At 36.4% G+C, this 17,652-nt stretch overlaps 1 protein-coding gene across 2 annotated transcripts; it reads left to right on the top strand.

Moving 5' to 3' along the window:
* Window positions 1-234: 234 nt before the first annotated feature.
* On the top strand, window positions 235-4,538 carry LOC148830619 (high mobility group protein B1-like). 2 transcript variants are annotated; one of them, XM_088920118.1, is made up of 5 exons: window positions 235-328; window positions 2,442-2,606; window positions 2,972-3,117; window positions 3,223-3,397; window positions 3,879-4,538. In XM_088920118.1, exons 2-5 carry the CDS (start codon window positions 2,457-2,459, stop codon window positions 4,044-4,046), a joined length of 639 nt encoding a protein of 212 aa, XP_088776244.1. In that variant the 5' UTR covers window positions 235-328; window positions 2,442-2,456; the 3' UTR covers window positions 4,047-4,538. The 2 variants fall into 2 exon arrangements, with proteins under 2 accessions (XP_088776244.1, XP_088776245.1); XM_088920119.1 differs by having other exon boundaries at window positions 253-361.
* Window positions 4,539-17,652: the final 13,114 nt, after the last annotated feature.

The raw sequence follows: 17,652 nt of genomic DNA, 5'->3' as shown, positions 1-17,652 counted from the left end.
AACACATAGAACACTGTACTATAGCAAACACAGTTACACTATCTTGCAGCAGCCCGCCTGAAGCCCGGAGTCAGAAACTTTTTTCATATAAACGCGCCATTTAAAACTTTGGTGACGTTTCTCAAAAGACAGCCAATGGCGCGGCGGCTCTGATTAGGACAATGGAAAGCCATTCTCCAATCGGAAGAGGAGCAGAGTTGGCGGTAGCCAATGGGGTGCGAGCCCCACTGAGAGTAATGTTACAGATCCGAAGACTGAGGAGACTGCGTATCGCTATCGTTCCCACATACAGCCATTGCAGTGCATTGAGATACAGTGACAGCTTTGGGTAAGTATTGCATACAGAAATCCGAAAGTGTAGGTAAGTATAAAAAGGAGCTGATCGCAAAGTCATATTTTTCCAAATCCGAAAACAATGAAGGCATTGATCAAGAGAAAATGTTATTTGTGGAAATCTATTTTTTTCTTTGTACGGAAACAGTCAAAACAAGACCTCTTTATTAGCATTAGCCAGCCGCTCATTGTAAAAAATAAAAAAATAACATCTGTGGCATTTTCTGTGGTAAACGGTAAGTTTTTTTAAACCGTAGAAGCGAATTAGTCTTTTTAATCTAACATTTTTGTAACTTTGATCTGATGTGGGGGATTTGATGACTCGGGATTTTGTTTAAAAAATAGCTAAGTGGAGAAATTGCGTACAAACAAGCTCCCGTAGCATTACATAGCCATTGCAGTGCATAGACCGAGAAGGCTGTCAAGTAAAGACTCAAGACCGAGATAACTAGGGAAAATGCGAGGGAAAAAAATCCAAGGAAAAATAAAGATAATAAATATGAATGATGCTGCATTTTTATTTATTTGACGAAGTGCAAACGAGCAAAAAAAAAAAATACCTCAGGATCTGCGCTTTACTGTAATATGGCTGACTGTACTCTCGCATAGAAAACAAGGCTGAGCCAGTAGGGGAGCCTGGGATGAGAGCGCAGTTCGCTTCAACTTTTTAAAACCGCGTTTTCCCCCCGAATCTGTGGTAAAGTTGGCGTTTTGGGGACGGTGGGCGAAAATTGCACCTTTCCTCTTTCCGATGGCGGGGGGTTTGCGATTTTCGGGGGACGGGAAAGGGTTTAAATCCCAGTTTAAAAAGAGGTGGGTATCCCGGCCGGTGTGCCCTCTATTGCAATGCAAGTGTAATGGCTGTGTATTGACACAAAGAGAAGGAGCCATATTCTCTGTGTTAGTAGACGAAGACAAGCGGCCATTCCGAGCTCAATAGGAAACTAACTCAATACAAACCGCACATAGTACAGACCCAATGTATTACTATACACCGGGACTAGTGCATAGGGATCCTCGGAGAAAACTCAGACAGGAACACGGGCTTTGCCAACGTGTTTGCGGGGTAAAAAACCGAACAGGAAGGCGGGTGGAGACATTTGAAGGGGACTTTCTTTCATGAAGAAGGCTTTCTCACAAAATGGAAGAAGAAATATTGCTGTCGTTGTTGACCTCCTTTTCCTCAACAAGAGCCGATGCGCCATTGCTAGTCCCTTACTACTTACTGACACCGAAAGAGCTGCTTTTTAATAGGGAAATGTGGCAAAAAATGTGCATTTTTTTCGAATTTGATACGTTTTCAATTATTAAATTTAAAGGTGAAAGGAAATAGTTTTCTGTGTGGATTTTTATGTGGTTTTAGCCACTTTTTGAAATAGATTTTTTTTGTTAAAATAACTTTTTACTCGTTTTATCATCTTTAATAAACAGTTGATTTATATCAATTCTTACATATTTTAAGTAGACTTTGTACATAAGGAATATTTTTAAAAAGGTAGACAACATTTTTTATTGTTTTTGGACATTTTAGTTAACTAAACGTTTAAATAATCTCTCACATAATGGTTTTTAAACGTCATTTTCGCGGGTCGGTTGTTGTTAAAAGGTTTTTTTTTGTGGTTCAACTATCAACACCATACCGTGAAAAAAAAGGATTTGGAGGTTAAGACAAGCTTTAGCTTATTAACAAAATAATGTTTTAGGAATAAATGTTTTCTTACATACTCCGTGGAAAAGAATGGGCGAAGAACAGTTTATAGCTGATAACGTATACCAGTTGCTTAGTGATTTGATTTTCGCCTTGTTTACTAGAAACTTTCAAAACCGGACATGTTTAGTCAGACATAAGCAATTTTTTTTAAATGATTTTGTCCCGATGCCAGCTCAAAGGAAACAGTCGCTGAAGAGGCTGGGCAGCAGGCATCGCCAGTGACTGGAGTATCCGCGGCTCGCCACACTTGAGAGTCCTTTTCATAACTGCCCTGTGTCAGTACCGGTGACACATGGGGAAATAAGAGTGCAGGGGCTCAGTGAAGGGCTATATTGATTCTTTATATTGCGCTTTAGGTGTTGACCTCTGCGAATGTTGCTTCATTTCTTCACTGTAGACGACAAATTCCAAGATGGGTAAAGGCGATCCTAAGAAGCCCAGAGGCAAAATGTCTTCGTATGCCTACTTCGTGCAGACCTGCAGGGAGGAGCACAAGAAGAAGCACCCTGATGCCTCGGTGAACTTCTCCGAGTTCTCCAAGAAGTGCTCCGAGCGGTGGAAGGTGAGACAGCAGGAGTGCAGGATGAGGGATCTGCACATGGAAAAACTTACATCCTGTTTTTTAGAATTGAGTTGCATTTCGGTTTTTATTTTTTCATCTGCGGCTGTGCACCTCCATGTAACCATCTGCACACCAAACGAGGTTCCAAGGGTTAAGTGAAAGAGAGTGTAAAAAAATAACTTGTGGGAAAGCATATTAAAATACATTTGTGTAAGAGCTTAGTAGTCTTTGGACTTTAGGAGTTTAGTGTTTTTTCTGTTTTGGTTATGCATTAGAACCTGAATTGAATTAACTTTAAAAAAGGAATTGATTAACTGTTCCTTACACAAATAGTGTTTTTCATTGTTGCTTGTGTGGCTTTTCAGACCATGTCTGCCAAAGAAAAGAGCAAGTTTGAGGATTTAGCAAAGCAAGACAAGGTACGCTATGAAAGGGAGATGAAAACTTACATACCGCCCAAGGGGGAGAAGAAGAAGAGGACAAAAGACCCTAATGCACCAAAAAGGCCCCCGTAAGTATATCTGGATTCATGTGAAGCTTTAACCCTTAATGGAAGGAACTCAAGAATGGAATTGGAGTTTTTACAGTTATCATGCATTTTGTTTTGATCCTTCAGGTCTGCGTTCTTCATATTCTGCTCCGACTTCCGCCCGAAAGTTAAAGGAGAGAGCCCTGGATTGTCCATTGGTGATGTTGCCAAGAAATTAGGGGAGATGTGGAATAAAACCACCGCTGAGGATAAGCAGCCCTATGAAAAGAAGGCAGCCAAGCTGAAGGAGAAATACGAAAAGGTATTTTTGGGGCAGAAGAAAAAGTTAAAGCAATGAAACGGAGAGCTTACTTCGCAATTGTTGAACAGAAGTCAAATTCTTTTTTTACACTAGTAATCAGGTCTCAGGTTTTTTAGCCTCTAATGGGCATTTACCCTTTTCAGCATGGTGTAGGGGTATGCAGTTGACTTAATATTTTAAATGTGGGTTGATCATAATTCCATGTTGGGTGCTGTTTTGTGTTTAAAGTCATCTCTTAGGATCCTTTCTGACGTGCATCAAAGTAATCGACTGTATATTGAACACAAGTGAAGTCTTGTCTTTTTTTAAAACATAAATGCCCATAAATCAGACAGGTACAAAGGGTGTCTTTTGTGCAGGGTAAGAATTTGTTCACATAAAGAATGTCCTTACAAGAAGCCTTGTGGATCAACTGGTAATATGAATGTTCCACTTGTATGGTTGATCATACTGATCGCAGACCGGGTGTCTTGTCTTGTAGGATATCGCCGCGTACCGTGCCAAGGGCAAGACCGATGGTGCCAAGAAAGCTCCTGCCAAGATGGAGAAGGCCAAGAAGAAGAAGGAGGAGGAGGAAGAGGACGATGATGACGATGATGAGGAGGAAGAGGAGGAGGAGGAGGAAGATGATGAAGATGATGACGAATAAATCACTTAGAGCTTAGTTACTTGTTTATAAAGCATTTAACCCCCCTGTACACACTTCACTCCTATAAAAAAAGAAAAAAAAACAAAAAAATGTAAGGCTGTGTATATGAAATGTTTTTAAGCTGTACAGTGTTTTTTTTTTTTGTATAGTTAACACTACGGAAGTGTCTTTAGATAGCCCTGTGTTTTGTTTTTTAGTGGTAGTTCTTAAGCCACTAACCTTGCCTGGTACAGTTTCTGGGGGTTGTAAAACGGCATGGAATTTGCAGGTTTCCTGGTGGTGCACAGCACAAAATCTAGTTTTATGTGGGGTTGTAGTTCGTTTCCAGTTGTATTTGTGTTTTTTATTTTTTATTTTTTTAATTTTTGCCGTATCATAAAGTTCTTTTACTGTACTTTGAATACCACTCTGTAATTGCAAAAAGAAAAAAAATGCAGCTGTTTTTGTTGACATTCTGAATGCTTCTGAAGTAAATAAACCCTTTTTTTAAAAGTATAGTTTCTTTTTTCACACTTCCAAAAAGCTCTTTGGTGTTCTATTTTTATTATTAAAAAAATACTGGTATTTGGGAATTTCAAGTAATCCTATGTAGATTAAAAGGCCTGGGTGTTTTAAAAAATTGGTGTTTTTTTCACCCACTGCTCTCTAAAGAGGTATTTTGTAGCCTGAAGCAGTGAAATTGTAGCATTATGAGATGCACATAATGTTTTGATAAGTGGTCAATATTATCAATTGCATTGTTAAAAAGAAACTGCATGGTGTAAAATGTCAATGGAGCATGAATAGTGGTGATACAGGAAAATTATAGGTATCAATTAGACACAAATCATCTATCAAATACAGGCTATCCAAAAAGTCATTTTAAGCTCCATCCATTTGTGCTCAATTCGAGATAGTTACTGATATATCAGTATGTAAAGAGATACTTGTTGAATTTGGCTTTGTCCATTCTAATACAAGCTAGGTAGCTTATAATGATATGAGAATTCATATGTGTGATCAGAGCTTATGAAGTTCATTTTGGACTATATTAATTTTTATTTCAACAGTGTCAACATGTATGCTTTTAAAAACCATTACCATAGCTTGACCTCTTTATGTCCAGCACACAGAGTTAACGGCAGAATAGCATTTCTCCCTTTAGTTCAGTCCTTTAGCAGACTAATTAGTAAACAATATCTTAACCTCTAAGTTATACAGTATCACATCCACTGTACTTGTCATTATCTGGTTAGCAATTTTGTGAAACTAGTGTATTCAATATATATTGATATTTAGGTTATTGTGTTGAACTCCAAAGAGTGTCAAAGCATCAAGCTCTGGGCTCTAAAAACAAAATCATTGTACAGTATATATTATATATGTTATATAAGTATATGTTTTAACCAGCTGCACAAAATAATAAAAAATGGATTTTAGTGATTTTTTTAGTAGCTTATACTTTGAAATAATACTGAAGATAATATAAACATAGAGAAAGGTTAGAATGAAATGTGCCTGTCATGAATGTAGAGCAATTAATTTAAATCGGTGTAAAAGGTGGAATCTATTCACATTTCCAGTACCAGGCACTGTGGTTTGAATGCTGAAAAGGACAGGAAGCACTAATTCACTTAAGGGCAGCACCTCACTTACCTTGTAGCCTTTCAGTCCTCCAAACAGAAGCTGAGCTTGGTGAGAGATAGCTGTGACTCATCCTGCATTTACTTCCTTATGAGATGTGTTCATTGTGCTGGCTGAGAGGCAAGATTCAGAAAACATTTGTGTCTGAAAGCCTCAGTAAACAGCCTTGTCGCTTAGTGGCTTTTTAAGAGGAATTTTGTGCTGTCCATTATGTGATATCTTTTGGGAAAAAAAATGTCAATAATTTTTTTGTATTATGGGTGGGTTGCTCCTCCCTAAACCTTATCCAAATCCTTGAACCTTCTGCATTTGAAGCACAATCATAAGTTCTCCTTCTGGTATTTCAAGGGCAGTAGCATGTTAAAAAAAATACGCAAAAATACTTGTACTGGGCTGTAGCAGGACTCTTTTGAGCTATCGTGTCCTGAATCTCTTGAACCTGAGAAGATTTATTTATGCCTTGGACACACAGATTGTCGCACTTGCAAAAATGTCTTCAGCTCACATTTTTTCAAATAAGGCAGCTATTTTTTTCTGTCACTGACAACTGCACCAATGTTGTCTGCTTCTGTTTAAGGTACTTTAAATTGTCCTGCAAATGAACATCGTCTTTAGGCCTTGATTGAGCAGCACAAAAATGTTGTTCTGCATGTCCTCTTAATATTTGGAAGAACAAAAGACAGTTCATTTTATTATTTTATTATTTTTATTAAAATTGTATTATTTTTTATTACACAGATGGTGCAAGACCTGGACATTATCACATATAATCTCATTAATCATGCATATGTTGTATGCCTACCTATGTATCATTTTGTGCAACATTCAATCCATTGAAGACAGTTTAACATTTATTGTTCCACTATAAACATTTTACAGGATTTGTTTGGAGAATTCCATCACATCCATTGACTTACACAGATGTATCACAGGACAGCAGATGGGTTGTACTGCCTAAGACCAGAAAACAGGACCAGCATTGCTGATATAGTTGATGGGCACTTCACATTTTACATAGAGCAGTATGTAGAACAGTTGGCTCTAAATTTCTTCCTACCCTCAATATGATGTAACTAAAACTGTGTACATGCAGTATTTACTGCATAAAATAAACTTTAAGTGTTAGAAAATCAGAACTAGATATGCTAAAAAAAGGGTCTAAAACAGATCAAATAGAGAGCAATGTTCAAAATTATTCATGCCCAGGCCAACAGTATTTGATGATCCTTCTTTGGCCTCGATGTAATAGAGAAGGTGCTTCCTGTAGCCTTTTAGTAATTTCAGGCTATTCTCAGTAGGGATGTTAGACCATTCCTCCATGCAGACTTCTCCAGCTCCTTCAGAGTACAAGATTTACACTTACGAACTGCTTTGCTTAGTTCATATTAAGAATGTTGATTCTGTGCTCCCCTCAAACAGTTAGCAGATATGTAGGTATTCCTTGTTCACCATTGCCCTGCTGGAAAGGTTGTCACCAAGGTCAAACTTCTTAGCAAAGTAGCCAGGTTTTTGGATAAAATATCCTGATATGCTTTAGAATCCATCTGTCTCTCAATTCTGACAAGGGCATCAGGACCAGAGGACTAAAAATAGTCCTAAAGAAAAACCAAGCTCTTTCTATTCCTCACAGAAGACATTATTTTTCTAAAACAAGTTTCACTATTCTTTGCTAACTGTACTCTTGGGGAGGCTGTCCAAAGACTCAGTTTGTGTTTCAGCTAACCACATCATGTGGCCCCATTTGACCATTTGTATATTACTCTGGCCCTGCGTTACTGGCTCCTCATTTAAAAGATCAACCTTAAATTGCATATATTGTGTCCTGGTGATGCCCGAATTTTTGTAGATTCCTACTTGTTTCACTTGGGTGTCACTTATCTTGCTAAAACCAAATGAAAATTGAAAAGTGAAACTTATTGAAGGAGGGATGACTTATGTTTTTAACCTCTACCAGCAGAGTGGTAGAGGTGGATAACTTAGACCTTAGGTCTTCAGACAGTTCACTTGCTTTGACCCCATAATGAAGAGGTACTGAGTGTTTCACTTCCATGCTCACTTCCAGAGGCTTTATGAAACCATTATATAACCAAAATAAAAAAAAACATTGAGGATTCATTTTAACAGCATTTATTCTGAACACATTTATAGGATGGAAAAAAACAGAGAAAACCCCCACACAAAAAGGGGGAGAACCTAACATTCCCCATAGAAGATGTACCACTCAAGAATTAAACCCAGGTTTTGAGGGCTGTGAAGAAGCAGCACTCCCTACAATGTTGCAGTCCCCCAACAGCAATTTGTTACTGAAATAATATACTACACTACCATCTCCAAAAAAAGTTACGGACTAAAACCAAAGATTCTAAAGTGCGCGATCCCTAATTACTCCCTGAGTATCCAGCACTGGGTTCCTGCAAGCACTGAGAGGCTTTCTGATAATGATGGATGGATCAACACCCTTTTACAATCAGGCTTGTAATCTGCTGCTTATCAGAAGCTTGGCTCGCCATGTTACACATCGCGCAGCACCTCAGTGCAGCACTGCTGACCCCTACTCATAGTTTTCCTCATGATTGATTATATCGGCAGGCAAGGACTTTGCTATTCTGAGTGAAGGTGTTCAACCTGAAAGTTTCAGCATTCTTTACAAGGCTGTAATTATCCCGTTAATGGTAAGAACTTGAGAGGACAAGACACCCAAATACTTCAACCTTATCTTTACTGACTGTGCGGCTAGTATACAGTAAGTATAACTCGATATCCCATTTTGATTTGCATAGCCTCAATGCTGAAACACCAAGGGGCTCCAAATGAGTTTGAAAGCAGTGATACGTTCTTAGTCATCAGTTCCTCTTCAAAGTTCCTTCCTCAGATTCAACATATACAATTTAAAGCATTTGTTACAAGTAACAGAAAAGGATATCAATTCATTCCTACCTTGGGCCTACTTATTTAGAAGAAATACAGTGCAAATTATGAACACACCACACAGTGGAGTTTTGCTTATTTTGTGTGGAGTAGCAACCAGCTCTTTACTGTTTTCAACACATATGTAACACGACATTTTTTTTGACAAAGGAGAATATGCAACATTACTTTGAAAATATACCAAATTCACTAAATGTGCACTGTAAGGGCAATGTGAAATCAGTATGTATTTTTCTCTTCCATCTATTGAGAAGGACAGGCCTACAGAAAATTACTCATTGAAATGCAGATTTTGTTTTTGTACATTCTCTTCATTAAAAAAAACAAACAGAAATATTGTGACGAGAACACACAAAAGAATATTTCCAGCATGTGGTAGTTAAACGCGGCCCAGTGCTCTCAGCTGTTGATCACAAGGGCTGTAGCTGTTCGCAGTGAAGGCCCAAAAGCTTAAATCCAGAAGGCGATCCGAATTATTGTTAATTTGAGCCACCTGCTGTTCAGTTTTGCAAACTACAAAAAAAATGCACTGCGCGCCGCCCAGTGCTCACTTTGAAAAGTAACAGTTCTTTTGCATCACTAGTCGCTCAAAATCCACTGACAAGATCACGCCAACCCCGAACGCATTATATGTGTTACATTGCGCCAAGGAATGTCCATTTTGTTTGTTGAACTATATATCCGTTCAACTGCTCACATATACAATTAACTTGAGACAATCAATAACTGCCAATTGAATGAAACAAGAAAATAGGGGCCGGATTTCTTCTACCAGAGACAGAATTCACAAACATCCTGGACTTGATTCTAAAGAGTTTATTACTTAGCTTTTGAACAGTTTTTACTCAAAAGTGATGACTATTTTTACGTGATCACTTACAGTTCGTGTCTTCGCCAAGTTCTGCGTAGGTTGCAGTGCGTAATAAAGAAAACGCTCTTCGTTTTTTAAAAAGTATACGGACGGATAAATATAAATAATTTGATGGTCATAGTGATGTTTAGATTATCATACAGTATGTTTCGTTATTATTTTTTCTTGCTTTTAGAGGGCTAGCGTTGTCTCTTGTGGTATTGGCGTTTAAAACTGCAACAGCTGTAAAAGCTTCATGGTGTCAGTGACTCAGACCAGACACATACTGTCCAAGATTTTTAGTGAGGGTGGATTTATATATAGCTTTGTCTAAAAAGCACTGGCGTCGCTAATTCACCTTAACATGTTTTTAATTTAAAAAGTTTAAAAATGGTTTCTACTTCTTCAGTGACTTTTTTCCAACAATTCAGTAGCTAAAATAAGATACAGAAAGATTCTTCTGGTGATAGATGTGCAATACCAAAGTAGAAATATTTGAATATTGAATTAGACATGATTAATTTATGTTCAGTTTGATGATTTGTACAATTATGTAAACTGCTATCGGTGTTAACATTAATTACCAGAGTTCCGTGTCTCAAGTCAACCTTTATTGAAAAGTGTAATCTCTGTCTAGTACTGAAGAAATAGTTACGACAATGCTTAACTTTCACCATTTCGAATGCTTGAAAAATGGGCAATATATATGAGTCAAACAAAGAATAAACATTCATGAAACATAAAAATTGAAGGCAAATAATTTACCGTTATTTTGATTATTTAGGAAAAAGAAGGAGGAGGATGTGGGTTAACCCACTGAAATTACAGATCCTCGTCTCCTTTCTTTCGTACCAAAGAATTGTCTGCGTTGACAAGACAAAATAATCCGGGCAATATAAATATTTGGAGATTTTTTTTAAGTCAGATCAGTTTGATATTTGTGTTTGCGTATGTCAAAATACGGTGAAGGATCATTACGACTAAAGGAAAAACTTCACCGTATCTGGCACGGTTCCTTCACCTGGCATTATCCATAAAGGAAGAAAGAGAGCAGAAAGTTTGTTCCATAAGTTTCTTGATCCTGGTTTATTAATGTTGTTGGGTAAAGCTCTCACAATTTGTGACTTGACACGGGATGTAGTTTTCACAAGGATCACCACCCAATATACAGTATAACGAGGCAGTGAAACTTATATTTAAAATGTAAAGCAGCGTCTCGACAATGACTAACGGCTAGTATGTTATGCAGAACTCAATAGAGGTTAACAGGTTTTCGAACACATCTAAGAAGCGTCATTCTAGTTTAAGTAACGGTAGGTCTTAATAACCGTTACTTAAACTAGAATGACGCTTCTTAGATGTGTTCGAAAACCTGTTAAATTAGTTAATAGATTTAGTGTATACTTTCTTATATATTCGTAGAGTTCTTAAACAGATGAATTGGATGAGTATGGCAAGACCAGCACAATTAAAAACTTTCGTTGGCCACCAGAGTTCAAATGCTGTTCGACAGTTGAATTAAATAGCGCATTTGAGCCCGAAGTCGAAATGAAAATGAAAATATTGAAATGAAACGCACTGCATGTATTTAGAATGACACAGAAATTACCCATGTTAATTGCAGGATTTAATTATAAAAACGGTCTATACCTTTCATTAACAAGATTATTTCGTAATATTATACCGAGTATTGGATATTAGGACACTGAAAAAATTTAAAGAGGGTAGTTTAAAGCGTTCATACTGGCTCTCTAGACTTGATTAGGCCCACCTTGGGAATATGAAATATATACATCCTGTGATTCACACATTTTTATTATGATTATTATTTTTATTTTCTTGCTCCTGCTGGAAACTCTGCATGAATATGTTGTCTAAGACTTACTGTTAACCACCTCAGATAACAGCCCTCCAGAAACTACCGCAAAGTGCCTTTTAAAAATGTTAAGGATCTTTAAAGCCGTTTGAGCAGGAGGCTTGATCTATTCCTTGGGGAAATCGTGTTACACATTTTAGCTTATAGAAAGCAGAATCCAGATGGCATTTTAGCAGCTGTGAAATAGGGGGTTTGCAGCACTGTTTATCCAAACACGATCCACAGGCTGCCGAGATATTTTCTGCATTCGGATACCTTTTTGCAAAAAAAACCCGCAATCAGCATTTTGAATTACCTGTGTTTTATCAGAAAATTGCCTATCCTGGTGTGGCCATTGGGAGAGCAATAGGACACGATTGCTGTTCCAATCACAGAGTGGACTCCACTCTATTGCAGGACAATGGAATTTTGAATTTAGAGTAGCCAGTTCAACACTTTTTTTGAAGGTAGTCGAAAACTAGGACAAAATCCGAGGCAACAACATGCAAACTCCACATTGTCAGGTAGCCAAGACCAGAACTTTGCAGCAGCAGGCAGGCGGGCGAACCGATGAGTCAACATGCAAACCATAATCCTGAAATATGATCAAGCTACTTTAAATTAAATCAAAACATTCCTCGTGCTTGATTTTGAAAATAAAACATTTCTCTTTTAATTCACAAGTTTTAACTGGTTTTATAACTTTCTATTTGAATGTCTTTGTTGCATCTAAATGAAATGCTGTTGCCTTCTAGAATAGTCACAGAAAATACATCCACAATCTGAATATAATACATCTGTATAAACAAGTAAAATTGCATTCCTTAAAATATCAAGCATTTTGCACGAAAACATGAATTGTTAAGTCTCAGACAGAGCTAATGAGTTATGTACTCAGTATGTACTGTGCAAACCAGGAGGAAGAAACTGAGTATAGACTCAATCACAGGAAACAGCATTGATTATTTATGTGTTGTAATTAATGCATCATTCACAACTGTGTATCTTATTCGCTTCAGCAATTGCCAAGGTATACAATTTGCAGCCACCTTGGACAGCAGAATAGCTACAATATCTATGCACCATATATACAGTATTTTATATTTGTACCTTTGTGTTTCCACTCAATGAGATCATTTTTAACAAATTGCTGTGTTTAACCTTTCTATTTCTTTGTCATTGCCTTGGGAATGTAATCAAACAGATGAATTGTGTTAAATATCTTCAGATAAGTCCACAGATCATAAAAAGCCATAAAAGTAATAAAAACCTTAAGATATTATTTTATGTTTTTTTTCTCTTTGGATGCTACATTAATCCATGAGTTATACATGATATACAATAGTCCTTTACAGGGGTTTTTACAACTTCCAGTTAAATGTAATTAGCACTAACATTAAATTATAAGGAAAGCAGTACTAGCCAATATGGCAAACTGACTATACCCATGCAATGCGTAGTTGTTGATGTTCCCAATAGCTGAAAATAGTTTGGAACTACATCTTAGGTTTTTGGAATAAGTTGTGTGTTATTTTAAGCGTTTTTAATTGTAAAAAAAATATTTAGTAAGATATACAATAATACATCTGTGACAAAAATCCTTCAGATAGGAAATGAAATTCAAACTGAAATGAATTTAAATTAATGTATAAAGTTATTATTTTTTTTATAATGCACATAAAAAATAAATTATTTGATATTACTGGTGACAGGCATTTCAACCTCTTTTTAACAGAATTCAAAAGGCCTATCAGAGGAAAATAGCTGGATATTTCCAAATAAGACTCCATCACGAACCAGGTTCAGGTTGACAGAGCTGTGGTAGCACCATTCTTATCTGTAAACACCTGAAAGCAATAAGAAATGCTTTCTTAACACATGGTTAATTCAATAATTTTAGACAGAATTTAGACATATTATTTTGTATCTATAGGTAGCAGGACAGTTTGTAAAAACATACAAGGAGAACTAAAAGGGAATGTCTTAAACAGTATCTTCAAAATTCAAACCCTTTAACCTCTTTGCCATAAAAATAGCAAACACTGATTTGTGAGTATGGTCATTACACTTGTTAAACATTCCACACATTTACATAACCTCCAATTACTGTACGTCTTCTTCAGTGGAAGACTTCTTCAACTCTAGTGGAAGAGTTTGTCCCAGACCTGAACTGCCCAGAAAGGGCAGGATGTGCCACTGTGTCACCGCTAGAGCAGTGCATTTGGTTTTGGTTAAATCTTCCACATAATTTATTCCAGGGCAGTGATTTATCCATAGGAAAAGAGGCTGTAATGTGGACTAAAATTGGCTTTGGATGCAGTGTAGCTCCACTGGAAAAATTATTTATCTGTTTTTTATAGGAAGCATTGCATGCACAGATAAACAAGAGCCAAGCCACTGTTTTTTATAATGTGCTGTTGTGCCACCAAGCAACAGAGCACAAATGTGAAAGGAGTTGCACCATGCTTCTTAACAAGTGGAGCCCTAACTGCATTAGGCATTAAGGAATTCAGTAATGCACATCTTCCGTCTTGAGTGTTAGCCAAAACCACAATATGAGTGTGGCTGCCAATAGTATGAATTCCTGTTTTAATGAATAGGAATGCTTATATCCTCTGAATCCAACTAACTGTAATAAGATCCTTACTCTCACAGTGCCAGAGCTGTCACTGATTGCGTGTAACGAGTGTTTTTGGGATGAAAAGGCTTGGCTTTTTGTGTTTCGGTCCAAAGAGCCTTGTTTGATTGTCAGTGGGTGTACTTTTAAACACTGAATGTAAGATGAAAAGCATGCCATAAAATATAATGTGGTTTTGTAGAGCGCATATTTATCTTAGGTTTAGTTCAGTGACGGCTTCATAAATTGTGATCCGAGTGATGTGTTGTACATTAAATTATACATATCGATCACTCACATTTTTTTTCTCTGCAGATTAGGTCAACAAATTTGCATCAACAAGGACACCATCTCCCCCCTAACTCCCAGTTTTGCTTATTTTCCTAAACCATCCCTAAAGACATTTCTTTTCTGTTACTTAAAAAGTATTTAGCAATTAAAATGTAAGGTTTCCTTGTGGCAAAATAAATGTCATGTTATCTTCATTAATTAAAGATTCTAAGGCTTTGAAAATGTGGATGGAATAATAATGTGAACTTTTCCTATATACTGCCAGAAGAGCAGAAGTTGGTCGTACGTTATACGAAATACTTAGACCGCCACATCACCAAAACTGTACCTTATGGTAAAGTGAGAAGAGGTGATGTCTGTTAAATATATATTTTCCAACAACATCCTAATTTTAGAAAAATTATATCACCAAGTGAAATAATCTTTTTGTTCTATATGCTGTCTCCTGTATGAATAAACTGCGTCTGAACTGATGTTACAGTTTTAGTAATGACTTAACAAATAAATACAACGTGAAAAACAGTGAAAGAAAATGCTGGGTTGTAACAGAAATGAAATACAGAAAGTAACATCAGCAGTTTCTGTTTCCCTGCGGAAATAAATTTATAATACAGTACATCTTGGCTTGGACCTCAGTTCTTCCTAAATTGACCATAATTTCCTACATATGATAGACATTCTGGTATTGTTAGTAAACCAGTGACGTCTGCAGACAAAAACATACTAAAGGAGAAGGATTAGCAAATGTAGAAGCAGCAAAGAAAATTTAAAAAATGGCAACATTGAGGACTTGGCAAATATCAGGCAGATGTGTAATGTAGACTGTGTATATTCGTGAATATACTTTGCTTCATTCTTTGTTGTCAGCTCTTAGAATGTTGGCAGAGTCAATAAATGGAATTAATTAACAATAATAAAACACTTTGTGTGGCTAATTAAAAGCACTAAATGCAATAGTTTCAAACTCCTGTTTTCATAAAATATTCCACGATAACATTTAATAATAAGGATTATTGCAGTAGAATGCCTCCGTGACCTGCTCGCTGTTCATAGTACCTCTCCAATGAACTAAAACACAGACATACTCTAGTCAACTTTGTAGTAGCTTTATAGGGAACTGACGGTTTTAAGAAACCTCCATTCACATTCCAGTAACTGAACAGTTCTACAAATTGATAATACTGATCCAACTGTGCCTATGTATCTAGGGTTAAAATATTTCTCAAGTTCCATTTTCACAAGCCTGTTTGGGGTTAGCTTCACAGATTAGCGAAAGGTTATTGGTTCATGCACACAGCAGAAATCTGTTTTGTCCAGACATAAGGTGATGCTAACACTAGGTTTATCATTAAGTGTGCAATGGAGAAAGTTCCTATATTAGTCTGCATAGAAATTTCAGTCACATGGTATTTTTTTATTAAAAGTTACAAATTAAAAAATATGTTTCCACTATAGTTGACTTTTGACCTACAGTATTTTTTAACTGAAAACTCACATCCTAACTAGAGAAAGTAACATGTTTATGACAAAACATTTTAACGTATGCTTCCATTCTTTACTTGTTAAACGTGAATTACAGATATACTCAGAGTATCGTTAAGGTTTTTTTGTAATGTTTCTTAATGAGGGACTTAACTTATTTGACCCATAATTTCATGAAAATGTCAACAACGCGTGCTAACGTAAAACAACAGTAAAATCTTTTATTTAGAATAGTAAGTATAGAATAGAAAGAACAAGAAGTAAACCAATCTAGTTTAATAAAAAAACGTCAAATTATTTAATGTTTAAAATGAAAAGAATATCACTGTGGGTTGCAATGGTAAAGAGAAACGCTGTATGTCAGATAAAAATGGAACAATGATGGGCATAGTCCACACAAAGCGCCTTTCACCTAAACCTTGTCTTGCATTAATGAGAATTAGGGCATTGGACAGCTAGCAAACAGACGCACTTATGTAGCCAGTCCTATAGCGTGTCACTAGACAGAAATATCCCGCCCTCCTCGCTCTGGTCCTCTCACAGCAAGAGCGTCTCTCCGCGGCCATGGTAACATCGCTGTAGGCAGACTGGACTGCGGCACGAACAGAAACAGAAGGCTATCGTGATCTGGTAAAATCGATGTACATATTCATATTTGCATATAGAACCCACTAATGAAGCTGTTTAGAGAATTTGCTGTGTCTTAGCACGGAGCTTTCAAAATGCGTAAAACTCTGTTTCAGTTTTGTTGCTAAGCGATCCATCCCTTTCGCCCATTTGTGGCCTAAACTGGGTGTAAACTGGTGAGAAGCATTGTGGGTATTGTTGTCCTTCACTGCTGCTTTAGGATAAATGCAAACGAGACATTGCCGGGGCTAAACTACATATTCCGTCACGCACGACGTCGATGAAATCGTTTGGTATAGGAGTGCTTCATAATTTTCATTTTAAGATTTACACACTACAAAACGGTATTAATCTCATTAGTGAAATTAAGTTAAAGTTATCTAAATGCACATCGTTCCCCTTGAGCGTTTTTCCTCGAATACACTGTGAAACAACGTAGCCGATCTGACTACAAAGAAAAGATTAACAAAGATATGTACTGTATATAGAGAATTGTAAATATTTTTTTAATAATATTTTGTTTGCAGTTGTTACTTTTAGGGGCTATTTATTATTCTTTTATCAATATCCATTGTTTTTATTTTTATTAATAAATACGGCTTTGTATTTCAGTTATTTGTGTTTCTTTTGTTATTCTTTTATTTTATTTGTATATTTTCATTTAGGAACCCGAAATCTAAAAAGGTAACTAGTTTTGAACTGTATACTAATACTGTATCTTATTTTGTGAAGGATAAAACGGCATTACCACTGCCATTATTTAGCTACAACCTCCTTTAATGCATATATACTGTGAAATGCAAGATTATTTGTTTACCCAGCCCTAGTCACCTGAACAAAATCAGTACTTTTAATAAAGCATTCATTTAATATTTTTCATAAAAAGCGACTATCTTCCAAATTTTTAATTCCAGGAGGTGATGGAGGTGACTGAGAAACATGAATACACACTGTTTTTTATCTGTACTTAAAAGAGAAAAACATTTTAATTTCAGAAGATAGCATTTGCATTTTATACTCTGTCATCAGATGATGTTGTTTTATTTTCTTTAATTAGGTTAATTATATTTAATTTAATGAGAATGTTTATCTAAATAATCCCTGTTGCACAAAGTTAAAAAGCAGAAATGACTTTGCTTTGTGGAATATAAAGTTATTATTAAAATGTTTCATAATATATATACGTAGTTAAAATTTGGGAACAGTGTACCCCATAGTGCACAGTGTCCATGGTTTATGATCATACAGGTGTTGATGTTCTGTTTATGTTCAGAAGTGTAACCCTTTTATTAATTTAATGATGAATACATTATTTACAGGATCGCTGTGCAGT

The sequence above is a fragment of the Atractosteus spatula genome, chromosome 7 (assembly GCF_055471065.1).
Source record: "Atractosteus spatula isolate fAtrSpa1 chromosome 7, fAtrSpa1.hap1, whole genome shotgun sequence".
Taxonomy (NCBI): Eukaryota; Metazoa; Chordata; class Actinopteri; order Semionotiformes; family Lepisosteidae; genus Atractosteus; species Atractosteus spatula.
The sequence above is the reverse complement of the archived record's forward strand: the minus strand, read 5'-3'. Positions and strand labels throughout refer to the sequence as shown.

Bases quoted from the DNA above. Each gene is read 5' to 3' on its own strand.
- LOC148830619 (XM_088920118.1), top strand. From the start codon at position 2,457: ATGGGTAAAGGCGATCCTAAGAAGCCCAGAGGCAAAATGTCTTCGTAT. The intron at 2,607-2,971 runs GTGAGACAGCAG...GTGGCTTTTCAG, and splicing joins AGTGCTCCGAGCGGTGGAAG to ACCATGTCTGCCAAAGAAAA. The intron at 3,118-3,222 runs GTAAGTATATCT...TTGATCCTTCAG, and splicing joins AATGCACCAAAAAGGCCCCC to GTCTGCGTTCTTCATATTCT.